Genomic DNA, 17,205 nt, shown 5'->3' with positions numbered 1-17,205 from the left:
CATAATCTAAAAGTTTCATGAAGATCGTACGTCCACAAAAAAAGTTATTAAACAATTAAGTTCTCATAGTAAGCGCTCACTGCCGCCCATGCGTGTATATGCTTGTGTGTGTATATGTATGTAATTGTTTGTGTATGTGTGTGTGTGTGTATGTGTGTGTATGTATGCCCGTGTGTGCGTGCGTGTGTGTGTGTGTGTGTGTGTGTGTGCGTGTTTCTTGTGTAAGCTGAAAGTCGCGAAAAATTATTGAAATAGCTATTACTCCAAGGGTTCAGGGGATCTCGTAGTCGAGTAGTCTCGACTAGAGCTTTCTTACTTGTTGTTTTAGTTTTCGCTGACAGCGTTGTCGCTGTCGCTGTCGCCGCTGCCGTCAGCGCAGCTGTTTTATTGTCGCACGCTTACAGACAGACAGAACGTAAGTTGTGAATCTCTTCTTCTTGCACTGCGCTCAACTGTCTGCCGCAGTCATCATCGACAGCGGCGGCATCGAAAGCGGCCGCAACAGCAGCAGCAGCAGCAGCCGGCGCATGTTTTTGGGGCATTTGTGTGCGTCATTCAGCTGCAGACGACAGCAGACAAAAGCAGCAGAGGTTGAGCGGAGAGCGCAGAGTGCAGAACGCAGAGCTTTGCATAACGTATGTAATTTATGTGTGCTGTCGTGGTTAACATTTGCGCAATCCAATTGGAAAGCACACTACCGTTACAAATTTCATTCAAAGTGCAATGAGCGTCAAATGTATGAGTGCGCGCCCACAGCTGATTCGATTGACATACACGAGCACGAGTATGAGCACGAATACAGGCGCATACGCACGCTCTCTCACTCTCCCGCTCTCAGTTCTAACACACACACGCACAGAAAACAAAGCGAGCTGCGCTATGGCTAAGGTGCGCGGTCGCGTCAGCCAGTCTTCTGATTCTGCTGCTGCCGACGGTGAAGCGCGCGCGCACGCAAAACAACAAAACAGAGTAGAAAAGAGCAAAATATAAATAAAAAAGAAGAAAAAAAAAAAGACTAGAAAAAATGCCAAAAAACATAATAATCAAATAGATTGTACATAATTGACGCAACGATCGCTTCCTCTTCCTACTCCATTTAACGGTGCGCGCAAACACAAATTCTGGTTGTCTGCCTATGTGTGTGTGTGTGTGTTTGTGTAATTCAATGTGCGAAAAAAAAAAAACAAATCAAATTAAATGAAACCCAATTGAAAGCTTTGCTCTGTGAACTTTGAATTTGCAGCTGAGCGCTGCACCCGCTGCTCAGTCAACAGTCAACCTGAATCTGAATCAAAGCAAAGCACATAGTAAACAACAACAAATTCTGAAAAATAAAAATAAAAATAAATAAAACCAAACCCCCAAACAAGTTGACCAAGTGACATCAAACATCAAGCGTGAAGTGGACTTGAAAAACGCGTTCGGCGATCGGCGGCCGCTCGCCCAGTCACCCGCTCCCACAACCGGACCGCAGTTCGGTCGCCCAAGCGCCGCCCACTCCTCTCCATCGTTCGTAACCTTCAAAAAAGCAACAAAGCTGAAAAAAAAACTTGTCGCATTTGACACACGTTACATTTACGTTTTCGCTCGTGCCCCTTGCCCCTGCCCTCTCCCTGACATGCCCTGACCAATCAATTGACGCCAATGCGTCTGTACATGGGATTTCGCTCTCTTTTGCACTCGTGCAGCTACAGTTATCTTTGCATACAGCTGTGCGTAAGCGCGTGTGCATGTGTGTGTGTGTTTTTAGTATTTGTATGCAACGCCTCACGTGATCGCCTTTGCACACTTGTAGAAATTAATCGTTCATCGCAAATTTAACGATAGGTTGCGATGAGTCACGATTCGACTTAAAATTGAGATTTTAAGGTCAACATATGTAAATAATATTTTTAATTTGTAAATGCACATCAATTGAAATTATAAAACTATCTATGAATTATTTCATTCCATTTATAGAACATTTATTATTCCCATCGATGCTCTCAATCTAAAGATTACTTCAACCCTATTCCGCACTAAATTTCTAATCATTGCGACTGCAATGCTTCAACGTTGACTCATGAATTGACATTAATTAAGAGTGCAACCGTTCGATTTACACAATGATAATTTATACGCACATGCGAAAATCACTTCTGCCGCCCCTCCCTCCCCGTGTCCAATTACGATTGACTTTATTTAATTAATCGAGTCACTTGTGTTGCATTGACTGCGAATTCGAATATTAAAAGCGAGTCCAATCAATATAATTGAGAAAGTCAGTGTCAAAAGTGACGTCACTGACTTTATCTACATGTATATAGATTATTATAAAACCAGTTTGATCTAACTTAGATATTATTTGACTCGAAGCTGTAGAACAATTAAAGGGACTTAGTAGCTAGTAGAAAGAGTCTTAAGGGTTTGCTATATCGTGCCTCTGTTCAGTCTTTATCATCTGTAATACGATATTGTGAATAAAATGGCATTCATATAGACATATACATATATTATATATGTATATATCAATGGGTCTTTTATGTTGTGCCATTATTCTGTCACGTTTTCATGACGATGACTCAATTGCTTTTTTTTATCGGGGTCGTTGTTTCTCTTTGCCTACGACGCTTACTTCAACCAATTCGAACCGAAAGTCGTGTGCCCACATCGAAGCGATATTACATCATCATCATTATCGTCAACTTCATCATTTCGATTATTTTCACAAAACTTATCAGAGGGAAAAGTTTAAGGGACTTTAAAGGGCAGAGTTTATTGTTTTCGATATGTTGGAAGACATAACAAGTTTGGGTTGACTCTAGAATTTAAGAATGCCATTAAAATGAGCTACGGAACTTGTTCAGTGATCAGCAAATCACACTTTCAACTGAGCCACCTAATTGCTTATAAATGATTTATTTCGTTTCATTGACTGAACTTTAGAGTTTACTTTTTATTGAGCTAGTTCTATAGTACCGTCAATGGAACTTGTTCTGAGATCGATTGCTAAAATATATTTCAAATATTGTTATTTTTCTCATATGAGAATATGTTCTATTGAACTATTCAGCTATTAGTTTGGTTAATGGAACTAATAGTTCTCATATGCTCATATTTGTATAATAATTTTCATATGCTAGTTCATGTGATCAATAAGTTCTATTCAGCTGATTATTTCCATTAAGCGACTTAATAATTCAATAACTGTTCATGCTTTATGGTCAACTGTATAGTTAATGAACTGCTGAACTAGTTCAACCGGCAAGCAATTAGTTTTACTTTACACTTGGAAGTTAAAGGAAATATGGTATTTATACTCATGATATGGTGCTCTACGTAGAGCAGTGAGCTCTGAGGTTCAAGGTTTGCATTAGAAAAATGACCATAAAAATGTATGTTAGAGGAAAAATGAATGAAAAAACGCTTAGCTCTTAATTTGTTGTTATATTTAAAGAGATTAGGCGGCGTTGCACGGTTAAGATTTGTTGTGAGTAATTTGCTTGGATAACAAAAGGATTTCAACTCGTTTATTTGCTGTTGCAAATGATCTATTATTATATTATCTAATTATATATTCTATTGTATATGCTTCTGCTTCCTTTTTGAGAGTTCAGCCTCATTTTTTGCCCCATTTGGAATTACTCAATTTGTAGAACTCTGCTTCGCTTAGTTTTCTTCTTTTGTAATGAGTTTCCTTCCTCTTCTTCTGCCTCTGGTGCATTGTGGCTGTATCTTATCGGACAATGAGTTTCTTATACTGTTTACTACTTACTTACTTTGCCCCCATCATCCTCTGTTTCAGTTACAGTTTATTGTGTGAAGCTTTTTATGGCCATTAACTTATCAGACGAGTCAGCTATTACTACAATATCACCTATCTGTTGTTGTTGTTGTTGTTGCTATTTCAACACTTTGTGGGCACCATTTACACGACGCGTCGCAATTGCTTTCAACATCATCAACACACACGCACATATATGTACACACACACACACACCTCACCTGTTGTTGTGATATCAGTTAACAGAGAAGGAACCTCTTTGTCTCTTGTTGTTTGCTTTGTTGCTAGGCTTTGCTATAGTCATGATTGTCTCTCATATTTGGTAATGCCTTCTTTCCCCTACTTGCTTTTTAACATCGTAATTCCATTTCCATTTCGCTGTAATCTATAAACAATTTTGCTGCCCGTCACAATGTTATTTCATCATCAGCAAATCAGCAATACCGAAATTGGAAAAAAAAACACCCGTACCCTAATTCTGGTGTTCCCGAAACACAACAATCGGCTCTCCCATCTCTCTCCATAATCGCCAAGCATAAACACACGAGTTTGTTAAATCACACAGGAAAAATAGAAATAATCAAGCGCAACTAAATCATTTGCTCACCGTTATCATTTCATATACAAATTGCCATCTGTTTAGCCTATATACTAGACGGTAATCACAGCAAAAATGGGGTAGACGTAATATATAATACTATATATGTATACAAATATATGTATGGGCATATATTATTTAATTGATATAGACAACAGATACAGAACAGTTAGATTAGTATTTGAGTTATCGCAGAGTTAATAGTAGGTCTATTATTTCTGTTTAATATCCTTGACCTAACCATTATAACGTACATTTAATAAAATATAATAGTAATAAAAATAAAATGCGCAACTTATGTGTTTTTAATCTAAGTAAACATTAACGACGCTTTGGTATCTTTGATCCCATAAGACCCAGAAATATGCTTAGATTAAATTTATATCTTTCACTAACCTTGATTAAATAATATTTATGACTCACAGAATTTCCATTGATATTATTCATCATGTTCTATATAAATTTGATATATTTTGTAAGCGGAAGCGGAACATGAATATGTATATGTTTATATTTAAATATATTACAAATATTCTATAGTTTTATGCTATATTTTCTAGATATGTTATCGATATCATTTGACAATCAGTTCCAAGATTGCAGCTCATTTAAAATTATTTTACTCTTAAATTACTCACTTCTCTATATTTGAATATTTCACTTTTTATATCCGTCATACTATTAAAATCTTTGAGCAATGCCGAAGTTTTCAGAAAACTTTCATAAATATATTGTTATTAGAACCGATTATTTTTGTTTCCAATTTCCGAGAATTTCAAAGCTCTATAAATTTTGTCAAATAATATTTAGAATATTCATATATATGAAATTTCTATATATATGTTTTTATATACTTTCTAACAAACTGAAGCTCCATCACAATGTAAGATATTACATATATAATGTAGAATATTTATATATATATATATTTTTTTTGTTTTTCGATCAACTTTCTATTAATTCCTTCTCTATCAAAAATATATCGATTAGTATTTCCCTAATTGTTTTTTTATCGTATGTGGCAACAGTCGAAAGCTTTTTAAATTGATGGATCAATCGTATATGGGAATTCTTTGCACTAAATGGAACACATATGTATATGTACATATATATACTACAGGGCCGGGGTAACAATTGCACTTATCTAATGTGGGGGAGAGGAGGCGAAACAGGCAGAGGAAGAGTGTGAGGGATGGGGCAGTAGGTGGGGTATATATAGGTCTATAGGTATATAGGCGCAACATATGGTCTCAGGGTCATGTCGAATACCGCATTACGAATTCAATTTTTTTTTTTTTTTGTGGGGGAGGAGAGACAACAGCTAATGGAGGTAGAATCATTACTGTGGAGGTGTGTGAGCGAATGCATATGGCACCCAAAAGAAAACAAGGCAATTGGGAAAACACAAAAGCGAAAATCGAAAAGCCTTTGCCGCGTGTTTCCAATAAATATTGAATTGAGTCAGGTGCCAATGCAGTTCGCGCCCCCAAAAAGGCAAATTGCTAATCTCTTGCCGTTGAGCACTGCAAAGTGAACCCTAAAATCGGGCTACGCTTTATCATGCTCCAAGTCACTCGGATATTATGAGTTCAAAATTTGTTTTATTTATCGCTAGTTCGGCATTTCGTGCGAGGCTTTTGCTATTTCGCTTTCAGTCTCTTGCCGATTGCGACATCGCAATGCGACATAAAAGTTCAACGTGCCAATTTATTTGCGGTCTGCTCTGCTCGAACAATACGAGGTCTCTCCTTATTCTGCTTCTTCTTCTTCTGCTATATTAAATCGTATAATCAATGTCTATAGCAATATTCCTGTGTGTGCGTGAAAGTGCTTATCCCATTAATTCGGGTTATTTTTCGCTTAGCCCACAAATTAATCTGACTGTTGATGTGATAAGCGTACATACAAATCGATAGATTAGTGCAAATCGTGTATTATGAATCCTATCGAGGTGCATTTGATTTATATGACAATATTTCAATATTTCCTTAAGTGATTTATCTAATCTTCTCGTGCTGAAGGCAATAAAATATCAAGCGACAATTAACATTTCATATTCAGAAATGTCGAGTTTCGTCATTCTGACTTTTCATATTCTTCTTGAAAGTTGACGTTGAACGATGAGAAACAGTTCTCAAAATTAAAATTATGTGTGAAATGTTAACTTTCATTAAACACAAAAAAAACAAAAAACAAAAATAATTAATAAATAAATAAAACTTAAAAACAAAATTAATAAATTAGAAAAAACATTAAAATTAAAACAAAAGTTAAAACTAAAACTAAAAGTAAATAAATTTAGATTAAAACTTAAAAAAAAGTATATTAAATATTATAAAAAAAAAACTATATAAAATATTATAAAAAAAAAACTATATAAAAAAATTACAAAAATGTTAAAAATAAATATTTTTTTCTTCATATTTGATTGATATTTGAAACAATAAAAAAATAAATAAATAAAAAAAAATTGGAAAATGTAGATTAAAAAATAAAGACAAATATACATACAAAATATATAGTATATTAAAATAAATAAATTGGGCAACAAAATTTAGACAGATAAATGTGTATAAACTAAATAACATAAAAGTTCTAAAAAATGTTTATTCTATTTCATAAATATTAATAGTGAAAAAAAAATAACAACCATTCTTTTTAAAAGGATTTCTTTAGTGATTTTTTTTTTTTTTCAAAATGTTTAATGTATACTTTTAAGAATTTATTTAATTCAAATTTTGTTTTTATTGTTTGTTATATATTATTTTGGCATATAATTTTAAAATATTATTTTCGATAAAACTTTATATTAGAGCCTCGATTGCTTAAGCATAGCTCGATAATCAAAAGAGCTACAGTCCTTGAAATTGGTATTTGGGTAATAGGAAAGTATTATTGCCCCAATTTCGGGAATTGTAATTTCAGGAAATGTCGTTCGCCTAATGCCACACCTTAGATAGCAGGTAATGCGAACAAAAGGTGCACTTAAATTAAGAGCCGACCTTTGCAACTCCTCTGACACGCAATTTGTCAGCTGCAAATTGAAATTGAAATTGAAAAATGGAAATTGAAATGTGGTCGAGGGTCGCCTTTGAGATTGAGATTTGGAGGGTTCCAGGGGCGGAGACGTGGTGTCCCCCAGCGAGGGCAGCTCCAAACAGCTTTCGGTGGGGTAGCACAGCTCGTTTTCCAATCATGTTATCAGAGTGTGCGACCTTGTCCATGAATATTTAATTTTTTTTTTCCATTTTTACTTTACTCGTGTTTACTTGTTCGCTTTTTGCCCTTTTGTTTTTGCTTTTGTTGTTGAAAATTGACAATGAGGTCGAATTGTATGGCAAAGTTTTTCATTATCGCCTAAGTCAGACAATGGAAAGGCCACTGAACTGACGACTCGATTGTGTTCACCTGTTTACCCAAGCAAATAATCATAATATGTATACCCAACTACACATATGTATACTATTTAACTCCATACATATATGGAAACCCTCTCTTATCGCAACGATTTGGTCAATACGCTTCGCTGCCTTGTTCTCTATGCGGCGGGCTTTATCTCTATGCATATATGTGCCCAAAGATCGGGAGTTTAGCAATTATTTAAATAGAGCAAATGGAACAAGTTTTTGTTGTCCTCTTTGTTGTTGTTGTTGTTGTTGTTGTTGTTGATTTTGGGGTATTCTTACAGAAAGCGTTCTGTGTCAGTTTGTTGGGGCTTAGAAAGCGTTACGAGTTCGTTTTTGGGGCTTTTGTCTTATCTAAAAGCAACTTTTTGTAAGCTACTTAAGCACAATTATGATATATTATATCATTACATAGACTATGCCGATTAGGAAATGAGAAAGCAAACACGCGAGCTCTAAAGTCTATTCAGAAGACCTGAGCTTTATTTTGAAATTCGTAATTGTGTTGACTTAGACTTGGCAATACGCCAATCTTTCATTGTGTTTATGGATATTTTATTTGAATAGTTTTTCATTCGGTATCCATCTAGAGAAACCTCAAGAGATCACTAATTATATATTGGTCAAGGTTTTTTGATAATATTTTATTTATTTGTGAGAATGTTAAACTTGCTTAAGATTATCCATTTTCTAATAATATAGGTATATGGTTTTTTTTTTTTTTTTTTTTTTTTTTTTTTTTTTTTTTTTTTTTTTTTTTTTTTTTTTTGCTTATTTTGGCCTCTCTTCCTCTATCTTGATATAACTAGATTATGCCCGCCCACCTCTGTGTCTTGCTTTCGCTCTCTACACACTCTCTCATTCTCTCTTCACTCAGCCGATCTATCTCTCTCACTCCCCCTCTGTCTTAATCACTTTATCTCTCTTGATTGAACTGGACTGTGTCCAACCACCTCTCTCTCTTTTAATAACTATCTCTCTCTTAATTTTATTATGTCCAACCTATATCTTTATCCTTCTCTCTCTCTCTCTCTACCGCACTTTATATCTTCCTTGATTTAACTAGACTATGTCCAACTACTTCTCTCTCTCTCTCTTTCAGTTCACTCGCACTCGCCCTCTTTCTATTTGTATCATACTTTAATTCCCCAGTTCCTGTCTAAAGCTAGACATATTAATATTATCTGAAGTGTGAAAAATAATATTTTTTATGGTTTATTAAGACTTTGGTTGTCGAGGCCTAACTCGAGCAATCTTCAAGGTGCTGAAGAGTTTCCTATCGCTTAAACCGAAAGAATAAAAACAAAAAATTGTAGCCTTAATGTCAGCAAAGCTTGCGCAAGTTCTTTTTGCGATCAGAAGAGAGGCAAAGAGAAAGGCAGAGAGAGAGGGAGCGAATGCTATCAAGAACTGGACTATATATATATTTTATATATAAATATATATTCATGATATTTAGTATATAGACATGGGCAAATAACCCGAGTCAGGGACTGACGGGGTTTCTCATTGCCCGATTGTCGGTTGAGGTTTATATTTTTATGTTTTCGTTGGGTTTGGTTTGTTGTTGTTGCCTGCCATTCCGAGGGCTACCGTTGAGCGATAAGACACGTGAGAGTGTGTGTATGTGTGTGTGTGTCCGTCCATATAGAGGAGTGGGTTCTGCGGTCTTTCAGTTGTTATAAGCAAACATTTTGAACGCATTTGCAGAGCTGGCCGGCAAGACAAATCCAAAATAAAAAGCAAAAAGCAAAAAAAAAAAAAAAATGACCAAAGCAATGTGAATAATACCAAAAAATGAAAGTAACGCCAAACAATAAGGTGCCAACAACAACAACAGCAGCAACATTAACAAAAGAAACAACATCATTAACAACAAGCGCCTCGATAGTTAAAAAATTAGACAGCGAATCAGAACCCATTATAGATATAGCCAAAACTGACAGATCAAGTGCCACAGCGAACAGCTCAGCGCCCGCATCGTTTGTGCTTAAATGTTTGTTGCGTACCGCGCGCTTTATGTGGCAAGTGACAACGATACCCTCTAAAATTGGTGATACCATAGGCACACTGTACCGCTATGCCCAGGACTCGGTCGATACGTTTCTATGCGTAGCTGGGTGAGAACTTCGCTAGGACTATCAATAACATAAATATCTCTACAGCTATATATATGTATATAGATATATGTGCTCTCATTGCTGTTGTGCTAACAATACCCTGTATTTTTCTTGTTTGTGTCTCATTGCAGTAAGGCGCGTCGCAAAGAGCGCGATGGCGATCAAAACTCAACAGACACCAAATTGTATTTGGAGGAGAGCGTCCTTGAACGCAAACTACCTGAAGCTGATCTCAAAGCCCTTGTCGATCTTCCAGCTGGCTTGGACTACAATGAATGGCTAGCCTCACACAGTAAGTAGAGCAAATTAGCAGATATGAGATGAAAGATGTCCTCTGAACAAAGCTTTAAAAAAAGAGAGGTTTATCATTTATCAAGCATATTTAATCAAATTTCCTATGTACCCATTCTTTGCTTAAATAGGGTATATTTTAGGGTTTTTTTTTACCGAAAGTTTGACATAAGTTCTTGTAGATAGATATCTCTGCTCAGTAAAGCTACTCATATTCTGGTCTCGAAAACAACAGCACAATGAATTTGTAGATATTTTGTCTGATCTGATTAGTAGTGACTAGAGAGGTATATTAAAGTTAGCACATGTTACAGATAACAAAAGCTTAAATATATTTATTTAGTTTAATACCTCACGACACTCAATAGGCATATTGCAGAAGTATACATAGAAAATAAATAAAATAATAAAAGTAAGTTTTATTTCTGGAATTTTACTAAAAAATAAATAAAAGATAATATGTATTCTATTAATATATCTAAATAATATTAATATTATACAAATATATATAAAAAACCACCATATTTCATAAAACAGATCTTCTCATCTTCAAGTCTTGTTCTTTAAGCTTTAAATTTTGTTAGCAAAAACATATTTTATAAACATATATTTTTTATAATAGAATGTATTTTATTTTATATATCAATTTAAATAATTTTAGAAATATTTAGCTAGGCATATATATTTTATATTTAGTTTATTATTCTATTAGTCATCTTGCTTTTGAGGAACAGTAAGCTTTCTTTCCCTCTCTTATACTTGTATATCTTTAACTACTCTTATTTATTTTACAATTTCGCCAACTCTCCTCCCACCCTGGGTATCTCTCAGTCTTCCATCTAACTCTACTTATCTCGCACTCCAACGCTCAACAGCTGCCTCCCCACTCAGCATTTGACTGTGTGCGTGTGTTTTTTCTTCACGTGATATTCGTGTTATGATTTATTCGAATTATTTGTCCATTCATCTATGAATTGTTATTAGTTTTTGTTGTTGTAGCTCTTGTTGATTTGCTACCGTGTGATTATAAATGTTCGTAATTTTGATAGACAAGTTGTTTGGTATTTGAACCTCGTGACTTCTGGCCACACGGAGATCAATTTGTGGCTCTCGTTCGCGACTGATTCAACTAACTGGGCTTAGAACGTGCCGATTGACAGTTAACAATGGGAAGCTGCTTCCCAAACAGCTGCTAATAGAGGCATAGTAACAGATATCGCTTAAAACTTGAATGGATGTTGCCAAGCAATGGCGTATTAACTTATAGATTATAATAGTACTTGGATTTTTATAAGCTGCAGTTGATTGGGGAGCAGGCCAGGTGTAGAACTTCTCTAGATATATATACAGGTGTAGAACTACTACTCCTCATATATATAGTAGAATATGCGTATATCCGGTCAGGGAGTTATCTATCTGTCTGTATTGAGTTATATTGCAGATAATAAATGCTTGTCAATTGAAATTGAATATATATTTAGACTTATACACTTTACGCAGTGCAAGTAAAGTCATTTGTAATCGAGATATCGATAAATATCGGTAGTTCTACTTGGTTTCAGGTTCAAGTTCTTTCATTAGTATACAAATTTCGACTAACTTAGAATATATGTAGATATCTCCACCCAGTTCTATTAAAATTTATAGAGTTTTGGGCATTGACACATTCACCCTGCATTAGAAAAGTCTAGAAAATCAATGTTTCCCTAGGAGGAAATACATGAATTAAACTAAAACATTTAAGTGAATTTTGAAATCCTCAAATGAGTATTATTCTAGTTATTCTAGTTAATCTCTATTAAAATGCTTGCTTATTTTCTACTCTGCTGAACTCAAGATTAGCTTAGTGATATAAAATAGGCACTAAAAAGCTTTTTAATTCCGCTTCCCCGTTGATAACAATTATAGAGGTCCATAAACCTGGTTTTATATTCATTTTAAGTGCCAACATCAATTATATATAGAGAGTTACGAAATGAAGACCTACCTTAAGCTAGAGCATAGAAACGAGGTCCAGATTGAGACGTGTCTCGATGAGTGTGTGCTAGTAAATTAGAATTAGAATTAGAATAACCTCAGCTTAAAGCGGAACGAAAAATATAAATGTGTATATTTTTAATAATTTGCTTTTGCTACTATATTTTAAATATTTTTATTTTTTATTTTTATATATTAGTAGAACATTAAATAGTTTAAATTGTGAGTAAGAGATTAATTTTTGCTTAAACACTTAAGAGTGCGCGACTATTAAAGCTTCTTATACATCTGTAATTACGATCGAATCACTATGCCAACTGAATTCTAATTAAGTCTTAGGCTGACGTCCTTCTACGATGCTCCAGTTAAGCACTCTGTGGGTGGTCCTAAATTTTAATTGGCAATACTAGCTTACATCATTCGCATGATTATCCACATCATCATCATCAGCATCATCATTGTCATTGTCGTCATCTTCTGTATACGTGTTCTCGCAGCAGTTTGTCAGATATTACATCATCTCGTGTTAATCTCATCGAAAATAATGATAGGTACGCAAATAGAAATTAACGCACTAAAAGATGCCTTTTGCAGCCTTTCGAATAATTGGCAGTGTTTCAGCAGAATGTAATATATTAGTAGCCCCCAAGGCAGCCGCCTCCTGCTCGCGCCAGCGACTTTGATTATAAATTTTCTTAATAATCAACTGCAAAATGCCACCAGCTGCGGTGGGGGCGGGGGCGGGGTCGAGAGGTCGCATGGTAAACAATAGGGGCAGAAGTTGACTTCATACAGATAGATAGAGGGAAATAGTAGATACATGCATGCAGAGAGTGTTTATATAGAGTACATATATTCATGCCTAGCCCCTATCCATTAAAAGTGATTTCATTGGCCAAGCCATTTTGAATTCGTCCCCCGCTTCGCCTCCTCCCTCTGTGTGCATCGCTTTGTTCCGCGCATAATGCAATTGGGACTGACGTAATACAAGAAAATTATCGAAGCGATTCCCTTTTGTTCTTCCATCTGACGCCCAGTTGTGCCAATATTGAGTTAACATTGACCTATTTAACGATACTACGAGCGTGCCTCTGAAGATAAAACTTTGACGAGCTGTCGTTGTCGCTGTCGCTGTCACTGTCACCGACCCCCAGCTGGGTGTTTCAATGTCAAGTTTATACAAACACAGCTGTCATTCACATATAAGAAGAAGAAACACACTGGGGAAAGTGAAGGAGAGTGTGAGAGGGAGTGGGAAGGACAAAGCTTATAAATAATTTAAGATGAATATTAAGCATTTAAGTTGGTTTATGGTTAAAAATCGAATCAGAATGTATACCTAAATATAGATAGAGAAATAGTTAAAATCAATATATTAATTTCACTTTCGTGAATTAGTATAAAAATGGAGCTTCGTTTCTGAGTTAGGATTAGAAAAAATCTTCACCAGTGTTTTGTGAACTTTACTAATTTTGTAATTTATTTTATACCAATAATAATAATAGTATAGAATATTGAAATCGAAAAGGTACATAAGTAATTCAGTAATAAAATTCATTTACAGTAGAATCCATTATAGGTTTGCTAATATAAATTTGTCTGAGGACCAGAGTTTTAATTGCAATAACTGTACGGACGCTATAGCCGGAGTCTACATTTGTATTTTAAGCAATGTGCATCATTATGTCTTCATTAATCTTACTTATATCATATACCTTCTATGTCTTTCAGCTCTGGCTCTCTTCGAGCACGTGAACTTGGTCTATGGAACTATTAGTGAATTTTGTACACAATCCGGCTGCGCCGACATGACCGGACCGGGCAACAGGTGAGTCTAGCATGGATATTCTCAATTCCTAAAATCAGTTCTAATTGATTTACGAATTTGCTTTGCAGAACGTACTTATGGTTCGATGAGAAGGGTAAGAAGACGCGGGTCGCAGCGCCGCAGTATATCGACTATGTGATGACCTTTACACAGAAAACGGTCAGCGACGAGTTGATCTTTCCAACCAAATACGCGAACGAGTTTCCCGGATCGTTCGAGTCGATCGCCCGAAAGATTTTACGCTTGCAATTTCATGTGATAGCGCATCTGTATGCGGCGCATTTCAGAGAAATCGCGCTGCTCGGCTTGCACACCCATTTAAATTTGACGTTCATGCACCTCACAGCGCTGCATCGCCGCTTCAATCTGATCGACGAGAAGGAGACGGACGTGCTGCGCGATCTGGAGGTGGCGCTCCGATTGACCGACGACAACAGTGTCTGCGGTCAGGATTCGCAAACCGATTCCGGTTCAGCATCCGCCTCCGCGTCTATCTCGGTCTCTGGCTCCAATAGTGAGCAGCAGCAGCAGCAACAGTCGCAGCTGCAACAGCAGCAGCCGCACAACAACAGCAGCAGCAACAGCAACAATAGCAACATTAGCAATTCCTCGGCCGAGGCGCTGCATGTCAATTCACAAAGCAGCTGTGGCACATCGCTGATTGACGGCGACGCCGCAGCCCCGCCCATCTGCACGCAACCGGAGCCGGGCGCAGGCGGCAAGCCGCCCGGCAGCGGCGGCCTACTGGGCGGCATTCTGGGTGATTTAACCAGCGGCGAATTCGGTGATACAACGCGCTACTGCACCTCGGCAGTTCCTCCTCATGCAACAGCAGCAGCAGCAGCGGGCACCGATGCCAGCGGCCACGCCTCGCCGGCGAATGGGGCAACCAATGGTGCGGCTGGCGGTGCATTACATTTAAATTTTAGCAACAATAACAGCAACAACCACAATTTGAATCACTTGAACCACCATCATCATCACCACACTCATCACCATCACCACCATCATCCGCACACTCATCTGCACCACCTGCATCAGCATCATGGGACGGCAGCAGCGGCGGGGCCGATGACTGCAACGCCGACTGCACAGCATAGCGGGCTCATACAGTGCAATGCAGCGGGCGCTGCGACAGCGACAGCGACGGTGACGTCGGCATCGGCGTCGGCAACAGCAGGCGGCGGTGGCAGCGGCAACAGCAACACATAGTGTGACAGCAGCAGCAGCATCAACCACAACAACAACAACAAACAAACAAAAAAACATTAGAAATACTAGAATTACGCAAAAATGTTATTTAATGTTATTACTTCTATGATCCTAAAGTTGAAAATATTGTAAAAATAAAACAAACAAAAAAATACAAAAAAAAAAAAGAAATGAACATGCAAATTGTAAAACACAATTATCGATAAGCGTCGATAGTCGACAGTTGCTTAGAGTTCCATACAGCACACATACATACATACAAAACACAGACACGTACAATCTAGCAGTTGCTGTGCATAGATAAATGTAAAGAGATTGCCACAGAGTAATTTACTGCTTAAAGTTCCATACAGAACACACACAAACACACGTGCAATCAAGCAGTTGCTGAGAGCGCGAGAGAGTTATTTACTGCTTAGAGTTCGATACAGCCCACACACACACACATATGTAAAATCTAGCGGTTGCTGTGCATAGAAATAGTGAGAGAGAGAGAGGGAGAGAGCGTAATAGATCTGCTGCTACACAAATTACAGTTAAAGGCATAGCCTAAAAGGCAAATACAGGCACTTAAAAAAACTATAGTAATAAATGAAAATTATAAGCGAAAATAAATGTAAAAACTAAAAGAAAAATTAAAAAACAAACTTACACTGCAAATATAAGGAAGCACGGTCACACTGTTTAGCTTTAACGAAAAACCCAGCTGGAAAGTCCTTCCACACTTTAAGCTCTACTTTTTCTGTTGAGTACTTCTAACAGTTATACCTCAATTAAACTACTTTTTAAATGTTCGTAATAGTGATTTAAATATAAAACAAATATTAAAGTAGTGTGATTTAGTTTCGTCTAATTCTCGAACTTCAACTAAAATAGAGATTTAGTTTTTCGCAACTGCTCTGTAAGTAGGAATACATTATTGTTATAAACAATCAAGAAAGCTTTACTTCAGCAAATGTTATATATGTACATATATAGTATGTATATCATGTATAGCTACTTATCTCAAGAGTCTTATTTAATTTTTTACGAATTCCTTTCCTGTTTCACACTTTCGCTTCGCAAATTCATAAAAGGCAAGCTACTAAAGCACTTGAAACTTGTAGCGTATTTCTATATAGTATAACTATTCCAAACCAAATCTGAAGACACTTACACTCACACAGGCACACACACTCACTCTTAACTCTGGAAGTCTCTTATAAACGATACGAATGGAAATTGTATGCACCGATATGTTGCACAGTTCTTTTAAAGAATATTCGCACCCGTTTATATTAGCTATAGCAACAAATAAAGGAGAAATTAAGAAAACATATAAGTGTTGGAAAACCTGCTGAGAATTTGACTTTAATTACCAAATGCAATGAAGCTAATTTACTTTAAAAACTTAACGAAACTATATATAATATATATAGAGTTATAAATAAAAGATAATGTTCAGTGTTTACTAGGCTGTTGGCATCTGTGTAGGCGTATGCGTAGACGTATGTATGTGTGTGTGTGATATGATTTATGTGCATTAGTTGGGGCATCTTCTCCCTAGTTAGTAGTAGAAACCCCCCTCCTTGTCCCGCCCAGAGACATTCGCGGCTCACTGAACAGTCCAGGCTTTAGCTAAACCAAAAATAAAAATCCTATCCGATTAAAATTTAGAACCGTTGAAAAAAAAAAAAAAAAACCTTTAAACTATTTATGAAAATAAAACAAAAACAAAATCGATTCAATAAAATGCTATGGGAAATGATAGAAAATTCAAGATATAGCGCGAGTTTCCAACTGGGACTTCGAGAGAAAGAAATGATACATTTTATGATATAAAGACAACAAAAAAACACACAAAACAAGAGAAAAAAGCAAATAAAGTAAACATAAAACAGAAATAAAATGCAAAATGATAATAAAATAAACTGTTATGTTCAATTTAACAAAAAACAAGTGTATTATTTGTAATTTTCTTACAATAATTTTTTATTGTAGCCTTAAATGATAATGTTAACTTACCCGTATTA

General features: G+C 36.2%; 1 protein-coding gene across 4 annotated transcripts in view; it reads left to right on the top strand.

Annotated features, from left to right (window-relative positions):
• The window catches only part of Mob2 (MOB kinase activator 2), a 43,043-nt gene extending 25,912 nt beyond the window's left edge, over positions 1–17,131 (top strand). For all 4 annotated transcript variants that reach the window (XM_018006448.2, XM_089468224.1, XM_089468223.1 and 1 more), the window contains 3 exons: positions 10,017–10,177; positions 13,885–13,981; positions 14,050–17,131. In XM_018006448.2, the coding sequence (XP_017861937.1) occupies positions 10,017–10,177; positions 13,885–13,981; positions 14,050–15,193 (1,402 nt within the window). In that variant the 3' untranslated portion in view covers positions 15,194–17,131. The remainder of the gene's footprint in view (positions 1–10,016; positions 10,178–13,884; positions 13,982–14,049) is intronic.
• The last annotated feature ends 74 nt before the right edge of the window (positions 17,132–17,205 follow it).

Source organism: Drosophila arizonae, chromosome 4 (genome assembly GCF_054131065.1).
Source record: "Drosophila arizonae isolate 15081-1271.41 chromosome 4, UAZ_ARI_1.0, whole genome shotgun sequence".
Taxonomy (NCBI): Eukaryota; Metazoa; Arthropoda; class Insecta; order Diptera; family Drosophilidae; genus Drosophila; species Drosophila arizonae.
The sequence above is the reverse complement of the archived record's forward strand: the minus strand, read 5'-3'. Positions and strand labels throughout refer to the sequence as shown.